Raw genomic sequence first — 10,560 nt, 5'->3', positions numbered from 1 at the left:
TCAGCCACATGACCTGTACTCTGGATACGGCCTCTGTGGAGGTGTATACGATTTAAGAACTTGGAAGACGAAAATACATGGGGTGTTTTTTTATTATTTGTTCGTAGAAATTTGGGGTCCATTGGAATCTGAAAACAACTTGATGTCGGATTACAGGGGGGACTACGTCACATGGTAACAACACAATCACCGGTTAAGCCTTCGGGAGCGGTTTGGTTACAATTCTTAGAACCTGAGTTGAGAATGAGCCGGAAAGGTCCATTGGCAGTGGAATCCATTCTGGATAAAGCGGAGTTAATGCCTAATCCATATAAAAATATAGAGGGTCATTATATAGGTCATATATATTTACATAAAGGTGACTGATCTGTACCATAGAAATGCTTCAGGACAATAGCGCCCCCCCCCCCTCCATCTAGTGACCGGCCTGTAGTCACATCCCCTCCATCCGCCGCGCGCCCCCTTTCCCTCCCATCCAGCATCTTGTCTGCGTCCCCCTCATCTCCCCATCACAATCCTCCCCCCATCTCCTGTCCTTACCCTCCGAGCCATGACACAAATCCTCTTTAAGACAACAGGGAATAAGCCAAGTCTTTTTAAATATATAAAAAAATATTTAAAACGGCACGGAGGAGCCCCCCAAGACTTCAGCACCCTCAGGAAGGATGACACCCTCTTCTTCCCATCGTATGTCTCTACTGCCGAGAGGCGAGCTGCAGGACGCTCTCCAGTATGTGGCAGCTCCTCAGGGACCTCACAGTGTCCTCATACACGGTGTTGATGGTGGTGCACACGCTGTGGCTCTGTAGCTGGGTGTAGCGGCAGGCGGCTATGGTTCCTATCAGCATGACCAGCACAAACAAGACGGTCCGCATCACCGCTCCGAGCCGCGAGCTCCTCCGGGGCTTCTGCTTGTGGGCCGCCTTACTGGGGACTTCTGCAAGATAATAACATGGATACATCATGTTATACGAACTGTAACACCACCAAAGACCAAAGAGCATCTTAAAGGGGTTGTCAGAGATTTGGGAAAATAAATATGGACAGATTTAACATAAAATTGGAGAGATGAGAGATGTATATATATATATATATATACACTTATTTTTAAACACAACCTTTTCCTGTGGGTTTCTTGCTTATTCTAAGAAAACCACATTAGGATTGAGAAGCCATTGTGCCATGGGCCACAGTTCGGTGCCTTCCAAATCTGTCGGAAAACTCTATCCTAAACTTTACCCCTTTTTATTGTCTGGCTAGTGTGTGCTATACATAAGAACTATATTCTAACAGGAAAGCTTATCAGCCTCTGCTCAGCATTCTTTTTACTTACAGCTAGATAAGAAGAGAAAAGCAGAGCAGAGACTGATAAGCTATTCTGTTAGCAGATATTGCTTATTTTATAGCCAGGTAGTGAGTGGTAGGAGTTACACTGGTCAGAGCCAGAGGAAGGGAAAAATCTAAGACGTATTCATCCTTCATAGACACACACTACGTTACTATGGGGAGCCTTTTTATTTTACAAACTAAGCAGGATTTCTAAAAGAGAACCAGTCACCACCTTTTTCACAAAAACAGCTAGTGAGAGGTTCCACGCTTCTTTTAGCTAATAATTGTTTCCCTCACATCCTCATAAATCAACTTTGTTATATAGCATACAGCCAGATCCAGCAGCGAGTCCTTCTCAACCGAGCCCAGTGGCTCCTCACTCACGGTGATGTCATCGAAGGTCCTTTACCCACTAACATTTGCAATATTTGCCCCGTGTATGTATCTGATCACAGCAACCTCTATCAAGGATGGGAAGGAGTAGAAGTCTATGGAGGCTGCTGAGATTTTGCAAATGTCAGTGGGTAGAGGACCTTAGATAACACACTACCCCCACCCCCACCCCGACTGCAGGATCTGGCTGTATGTCAGGTAAGATAAAGTTGATTTTATGGGGATGTGAGGGAAACAATATTTTAGCTAAGACAAGGGTGGCATTTGGTTAATAGGGCTCTATGGGAACCTGTCACTAGCTGTATTTATGAAAATGTGGTGACAGATTCCCTTTAATAAAGTACATCATAAAAATGTTAACAACAGCCCCCCTCCCTTTAAACACAACATTAAATATTATGTCAAAGAAAAATTACACTTTAAAGGACATCTACCACCGGGATGAAAGACTGTAAACAAATGAGACTGAGGGGCTCCAGATTCCATTAACACCTATGGAGCCTGGAGCCCCCAAGGCTCATTTGCATACAACCCTTCATCCTGGTGGTAGATGCCCTTTAAATGTCCTTATATGAGCTAAGTCTGCATTAAGTATGACTCCTGAGTGGTGATGCCCCATATTACAGTGTGGAGTACTAGCAGCTATCGCACTCACTGTGGTTGTCAGACGGCTGCTTTTCTTTCTTCTTCTTCATCATCATCATCTCTTTCTGTGCTGCCTGCTGGGCTTCATAGTCTTTCTTCTTCTGCGCCTTTTGTTGCGCTTTCTGTTTTCGCTTCTGTTCCCGCTCCTGCTCTTCCTTCCGTCTCTGCTCGGCCTCCTGTTTCTGTTTCAGGGCTACAAAAAAGAAATGTCTGAAAATGTCACACACACGTGATGTCACACAGCATTTCTTTTACTCAGCAGAGCAGAGACTGATAAAGTATTCTGTTAGCAGATATTGCGTATAGAATACTATAGCTATCATAGAGTGGAAGGAGTTAAAACACCTTTATAACCAAACACAGGTCCTGAAAATGTCGCTTACACCCAACTAAACCACTAGCTCAACCCCATGAACCCACCTTGCTCCCGCAGAAGCTTGCGCTGCAGCCCTTGTTCATGTTCGGCCTGAAGAACTTTCATGTACTGCAAGACCTGAGACATTTTATAGAGAAAATTGTAAGTCAAAACTCTTGAAGGACTCGTCCAGGGTCAGAGAAACATGGTCGCTTTTTTCCGTGATAGCCCCATACCTGTCTAGTATTGCAGCTCAGCCCTGTTTAAGTGAATAGAACTGAGCTGCAATAACACGTATAACCTGTGGACAAGTGGTGGCGCCGTTTTGGTCATTCTGTAAACATCAGCAAATATACTGATATGGCTTGTTGTCACACGAATGTGACATGGGGTAGGACTCCAGGCACTGTGGTTATGCATCCCCTTACCTGCTGGGCGGACTCTTTACACTGCTTTTCGTCTAGGCAGTCTCCAGCTGCTTTGGCCAGAGCGGGGTTCAGAGGATTGTCTTTCAGATCCAACCACTTCAAGCTCTACGTGAGAATAAGACGCAAGTGTTACGGCACTGCAGCTGCGGCTCAGGCATTGAAACGTTATGGCATTAAAGAGGAATCTGTCAGCAGCTGTGACTACTCCTTGGAGTATTATATAGCAGCGCTTGTTTGTTTATTGTGTTGTTTATAACAGTAAGGGGAAAAAATAATATTTCAGAATTGGATCCATGCTGCTGTGCACTTAGCTCTCTGCTATTCCCCTGGCAGTCTCTCCCCTCCGCTCTGAGTAACTGCTGCAGTATCTGACATGTAACAGCTTTTACTCATAAGGGTGAGACTTAGTAACAGCTTGAGACAGAGCGCTAAAAGCGCAGCAGTGTGAGGACCCTGATGAACTTGTAGAAACTACAATATTGGAATATGTACTATGTAACACCTGAAGGCAGAGAGCTAAGAGAACAGCAGTGTGAGGACCCTGATGCACATGGAGAAGCTACAATATTGGAATATGTACTATGTAACACCTGAAGGCAGAGAGCTAAGAGAACAGCAGTGTGAGGACCCTGATGCACTTGGACAAGCAACAATATTGGTATGTGTACCATGTATAGACTATGTAACAGCTCAATTCAGAGAGCTAAGAGCACAGCAGTGTGAAGACTCTGATGCACTTGGAGAGGCTACAGTCCTGGAATATAAATCCACATTTCACAGTCCTGCTGGTACTAACAACATACACAAATATATAATAGAACAGCGCTCCAGGTCCAATACCAATACCGTCTGATTAACAGAATGTCACATGGAGCAGACAGTGCCATCCTATGTGCAGTGGTCAAACCTGGTTACTGCAGACCGTTCATATAAAAAGGGGCTTATGTGTCAGCAATTATCCTGACAATGGCGCTGTGTTCTTTCTGTTGCATTAATAATAACAGTATGCTTTGGAGTGTGGGAGGAAACCGGAGTACCCAGGGGAAACCTGCGCAAACAGAGAACATACAAACTCTTTGCAGATGTTGACCTGGGTGGGATTGGAACCCAGGACACCAGCGCTGCAAGGCAGAAGTGCTACTCACTCAGCCACCGTGCTGCCCACATTCCCAGGGGGTGCTGGGTACAACTACTACCTGTGGTCCTTACCCGGAGCTGGGCGAAGGTGACCGGCAGCGTTTTGAGACGGTTCTGCAGCAGGTCCAGGTGCTGGAGGTTCACCAATCTGCCAAATTCAGTGGGAAGCTGCACCAGCTGATTCTTACTCAGATCCAACTTCACAATGTGAACAAGGGAGCAGAAGTCGGCCTGGAAATGTAATACAGATATTTACATTATTTCATAGTTTCTGCCTATCCTCAGACTCTGTACTTCTCTCCGCGCTGCCTCTTACCGGTAATGTGGTCAGCTTGTTGCATGAAAGATCTAATACTGTGGCTTTGGGAAGAGCAGCCTGGAAGCAGATCACAGAACAATGGATGAGGGAAGAGAATCAGACAAAACTGCAATACTCTGCCCCACCAGCTGATGGCAGCACTTCTCTGGTACCAAGTCATGACCCCAATGTATCCCAAAAAAACATTTGTAGAGCTTAATGCACAATGCATTGTGGGGAAAGGGGGAAACATCACTTTCTGGTTACATCACTTTCTGGTTACACTCCAGCTTCAGGTCACTGCGTTCAGTATTTGTCTGTTCTCCTGCATCCTCAGCCAGGCCAGAAGTGCCCGGGGGTCGTGGGAGCCGAACAGCCAATTAGTGGACTCTATATGGCCCAGTTATGTCACTTGTTCTAGGATAAGGTTATCCGCAGCTGATCCCGTGACCCCTGATCATCCAGCCTGGCCACTTCACAGGTCATGTTGCAATGAAATGAAGGAGCAGTACAAAGTTTTTACATTATCTCCTATCCACAGGAAAGAGGGATAGATATCAAGGTGATCCAACTGCTGGGACCCTCAACAATCACGAGAAGGAGACCACCAGCAATAGGGAGAATGGAAGGAGGTGCAGGGCGAGCGCGTGTCCTCCTGCTCCATTCAGTGCATAAATCTCTGAGCAACCTGTGCATAGGGGATAACTAAAGGGCAGCATGGTTCTTCATATCCCTGGACATGTGATGTCACACAGGTGCACGACTCGTTATATCCCTGGTCATGTGATGTCACACCGATGCACGGCTCGTTATATTCCTGGTCATGTGATGTCACACCGGTGCACGGCTTGTTATATCCCTGGTCATGTGATGTCACACAGGTGCACGGCTTGTTATGTCCCTGGTCATGTGATGTCACACAGGTGCACAACTCATTATCTCCCTGGTCATGTGATGTCACACAGGTGCACGACTCGTTATATCCCTGGTCATGTGATGTCACACCGATGCATGGCTCGTTATATTCCTGGTCATGTGATGTCACACCGATGCATGGCTCGTTATATCCCTGGTCATGTGATGTCACACCGGTGCACGGCTTGTTATATCCCTGGACATGTGATGTCACACCGATGCATGGCTCGTTATATTCCTGGTCATGTGATGTCACACAGGTGCACGGCTTGTTATGTCCCTGGTCATGTGATGTCACACCGATGCACGGCTCGTTATATTCCTGGTCATGTGATGTCACACCGGTGCACGGCTCGTTATATCACAGAGAGTAATTAGAGCTGTGTGATATAACGAGCCGTGCACCTGTGTGACATCACATGACCAGGGATATAACGAGTCGTGCACCTGTGTCATATCACATGACCAGGAATATAACGAGCCGTGCACCTGTGCGACATCACATGACCAGAGACCAGAAGTATCTACAGGAAGTAAACAATGAAGCTTCCTATAGAATGACAGCAAGCAGAGATCTAGAACAACCGCAAGAAATTGATACAGAAAGTATATTGTAAAATTTTTCATTACACAAATATCAATTATTTGTTAAACATGAACAACCCCTTTAACATGGAAATGAGTGGGGGGTTTAATATCCAGTGCAGTTATAATGACGCCCCCTCATGGAATATTCTCACATTACACTAAGATCTCACTCACCAGATCCCGCACGGGGACTTCACTCAGATCACTCAAACTTAAATCCAGCTCATTGCCATCCAGCTTGTCCCGAAGGTTTCCAGCTTTTCCAGCACCTCGTGACATCTTCCTATATGTAAGGAAACATATAGACATTACTTAAAAGGGTCCTACAATGTCCCCCAAATGCCCTATAAGTCCTATGTACACACACACACACAAGGACCAGAATCCCGTGATCAGTGGGGGTCCCACTCCTCAGACCTGTGACTGGGGTAAGGTAAAAATAAAGGGATTGTATGGTCACAACAAGTAAATAGGGGATCACTTGCCAATCAGGGAGGGTCTAAGCAGTGGGACCCCCATGGAGGAAGAGATTAGGGTCCCGATGTGCCTTAAACTAACGGAGCCATATCTGGATAGAGGTAGCCGAGTACTGCGCTCCACTATCAGTCAGCGCCATAGAGTCCAGGGCGAATGTCTGACCAAATTCTATATTCAATTGGTGTGGTGGGTCTGACAACTGACCCCCATCAGCCAGGTCACATGACAGGAATTGCCCAATGATGTAACAGCTCTCTCAATGTTCCATACAGCAGTGAGACCTGTCAATCAGGACTCAGGAGGCGGGAACTAGACAGTCCGCATATACTGGACCCCAATACTATCACTGGACTCACATCAGGTGATCTACATAGAAGTTACAAACTGATTATTGTAAAGGAACTATTAATGGCAGACCAGGGCACTGTACGCCCTGCAGACCTCATCTACCCATCACAGACCGGTCCATCTGAGCTCCCATCACTAAATAATGATGCAATTAGCTCCTCCCTATTTTCATTGAATCATTGTAGTGTTTTATTTGTGTAGGGACAGTGTATATACTAAGTACAGTATACAGGTAATGGGAAGAACTGAGATAAAGATATTGGTCCGGCCCTCTAAAACCATTCCAATTTGTCATTTGGCCCCATTGGAAAATTAAATGCCCTCCCCTGATAAGGGTGATGCTCTTTAAGTTTTTAAAGAAGTCTTTATTTTGGATGGGTTCATTTGCATGACAGATTCCCTTTAAGGGGAAGACCACTATATGTGGCACCATATAGAGGCGAGGATAAGCATCTGATCACGAGAATGGGGGTCCCTTGTCCTTTATCTACATGCAATAATGGGATGCCTGTGCTCTGCTCAGACACTGTATACAGCTCATAGGTTAGGTGCCGGCACTGTATACAGCCCATAGGTTAGGTGCCAGCACTGTATACAGCCCATAGGTTAGGTGCCGGCACTGTATACAGCCCATAGGTTAGGTGCAGGCACTGTATACAGCCCATAGGTTAGGTGCAGGCACTGTACAGTTATATATATATATATATATATATATATATATGTGTGTGTGTGTGTTACATGCACCGTACAGTCCATATATAGATTACATGCACTGTACAATCTATATATAAGGTGCAGGCACTATATATAGTCTATATATCTATGTGTGTGTTGCATGCACTATACAGTCTATGTATAAGGTCCTTCTTTCCCGCTCCACCATCCCCTCCATTGCTCTCCATTCACACCACTCACAGTCTCGTTGCGTTGGGACACGACACCAGATCACACTCGCCCCTCTATGTGCAGTTCTGCAGCCGCTTCCTCATCCACGTCACGTCTACACAGTCCAAACCAACGAGACGGGGACAGGGAGGATGGAAGAGCTGAGAGAGGAGAGTGCGGGGAGCGGAGAGCCCGCCACCTGCTGGCCGGAGTGTGAACTACAGGGACATAGTGTACAGAGGTTTAGGGGAAAATTATCACTGATATCTTGAGATAAATTATTTCTTGTCTTGCGCTGTAGTGTCATGTAGTGATATGCAGCTGCATTAACCCCTTAAGGACGCAGCCTGTTTGCAGGTTAAGGCTCAGTCCCATTTTTTAGATTCTGACCTGCGTCTCTTTATGTGGTTATAACTTTTGAACACTGTTACTTATCAAAGCGATTCTGAGATTGTTTTTTCCCCACATGTTGTACTTCATTTTAGTGGTAAATTTTGGCAGATAAGTTTTGCATTTATTTACAAAAAAAAAGAAAATATGATAAATTTTTGGAAAAATTTGCCATTTTCGAAATTCAAAATCATTGCGTTTTCAGGCAGATCGATTTACCACCTAAATAAGTTGCTGAATAACATTTCCCATTTGTCTACTTTACATTTTCATAATTTTTGAAATGTTTGGATAATTTATTTTGACGTCACGCGGCCTACAAATCGAATAGCGATTTTCCGTATTTTCGGAATTGACTATTTTGGGGATAAATACTGTTTGAAATCAAATTTTACATATTTAGCAACAAAACCCCCTATATAACCAACCCATTTTCAAATCTGCACCCCTCAAGCTATCAGAAACAGCATTTACAAAGATTGTTAACCCCTTGAGATCTTCATAGTAATTGAATCAAAATGGCGGTGAAATTTAGAATGGTCAAATTTTGTCGGTTATACGTTCATTTAGCCCTAAAATTTACACATTTCCAAAAGGTAAAAAGAGAAAACTCACCATAAAATTTGTTCTACAATTTCTCCTGAGTGCAGCGACCCCCCACATGTGGCCGTTACTTGTGTTATGGGGGCACAGCGAGGCGCAGAAGGGAAGGAGCACCCTGCAGCTGCCAGGATTTTAGTTTTCTCGTTGCCCCCTTTTGAAGGCTATACAATTTTCGCTTTTCCGTTATTTGGGCCATGTGACGGCATTTTTTTTGCGGGATGAGATGCTTTTTCCATTGTTACCATTTTGGGGTTGGTATCACCTATTGTTGAAAATTTAGGAACTTTTTTTGAGAGCAGGAGTAGAAAAGCATCAATTCTGTACTGGATTTTTTACTTTTTTTTTTTTCGTGTTCACCGTATAGCCTAATAATCCTGTTATCTTTATTCTATGGGTCGATACGATTACGGGGATACCAGACATGAATATTTTTTCTTATGTTTTACTAAATTTGCCAAATAAAACCCTAATGTGGGGAAAAATCTATCATTTTTGCATCACCGTCTTCCAAGTGGCATAACATTGTTACGTTTTTGGCTACAGAGCTGGTTGATGGCTTGTTTTTTGCGGGACATGTTGTTCTTTGCAACAATATCATTCTGGAGTACATATGTTTTGTTGATCACTTTTTATTGCATTTTTAGTGGGATATAATAGGTAAAAATCATAATTTTTGGCGGGTTTTTAACGTTTTTTTTTACGGCGTTCATCATATGGGTTCAATAGTTATTTAGTTTTATTCTATGGATTGTTACGGACGCGGTGATACTATATATGTGGGGTTTGTGTTAGGATTTACTTTTTTGAGCGTTATATGTCTCTTTATATGTTTTGGGGCTTATGGGCATTTTTAGTGATTTATAAAGTAATTTTTTATTGAAAAACATTATTTTGTACATTTTTTTACATGATCCACCATGGGATATGAACAAGCAATCATCTGATTGCTTGTTCTTGATAATACTCTGCAATACTAATGTATTGCAGGGTATTAGCAGTGCCAGCCTATGCAAATGCATAGGCTGACACTTTGCCTTTAAGATGACGTCACAGACGCCATCTTAAAGGCAATGCCTTCAGGCTTCTCTGGGGTCCCGATCGGACCCCAGAGGAGCCAAAACAGCGATCGCCCCCCCCCCCCGAAAACGGTGCGGGGGGGCCGATCGTGGGGTAAAGACCCCCAGAAGGCATGTTAAATGCCGCGGTCGCGTTGACCACGACATTTAACGGGTTAAACACCCGCGATCGGAGCCCACTCCGACCGCGGGTGTTAGCCGGGGATGTCAGCGGTAGATTACCGCTGAAATCCCGCGGCTAACGATGCCGGTTCGGCTGCTGTACAGCGCTGAACCGGCGTCGTCTCTGCGCCGTAGCTGTACTGCGCTGAGCGCTATTCGCGGGACTCAGCGCAGTACAGCTACGGCGCAGAGCGCTAAGGGGTTAAAGGAAATCTACCATCAATATCCATCATGAGAAACCAGGGGCAATGTGCTAATCTTCTTATATTTGTTATCAATGGCCTCCTTCCTTCTAAAATCAACTTTTAAAATGATCATAAGAGCTTAAAGAGCATAATCATGCTTTGTCTTCACAGGCTGCTACACTGTATCACTATATCTGTTGAGGGAGGTGGGGTGAGGGTGCGACAATTTAACAGCCTGTGAATCTGAAGCACAAAGGGACCACGGTAACTCCTGCAGGTTTCCTTGAGGCTCATTAGCATAATTGAAAAAGTTGATTTTAAAAGCAAGGAGGCCATTGATAACAAA

General features: G+C 44.6%; 1 protein-coding gene across 1 annotated transcript; it reads right to left on the bottom strand.

Moving 5' to 3' along the window:
- Positions 1-74: 74 nt before the first annotated feature.
- Positions 75-7,978, bottom strand: LRRC59 (leucine rich repeat containing 59). The gene is made up of 8 exons (XM_072112377.1): positions 7,829-7,978; positions 6,263-6,371; positions 4,604-4,663; positions 4,360-4,518; positions 3,151-3,255; positions 2,788-2,860; positions 2,378-2,560; positions 75-937 (listed from the first exon to the last, which is right to left on the bottom strand). Exons 2-8 carry the CDS (start codon positions 6,365-6,367, stop codon positions 696-698), a joined length of 927 nt encoding a protein of 308 aa, XP_071968478.1. The 5' UTR covers positions 6,368-6,371; positions 7,829-7,978; the 3' UTR covers positions 75-695.
- Between the last annotated feature and the right edge of the window lie 2,582 nt (positions 7,979-10,560).

Source organism: Engystomops pustulosus, chromosome 6 (genome assembly GCF_040894005.1).
Source record: "Engystomops pustulosus chromosome 6, aEngPut4.maternal, whole genome shotgun sequence".
NCBI classification, from domain to species: Eukaryota; Metazoa; Chordata; class Amphibia; order Anura; family Leptodactylidae; genus Engystomops; species Engystomops pustulosus.
This window is presented reverse-complemented; position numbering and strand designations above follow the sequence as displayed.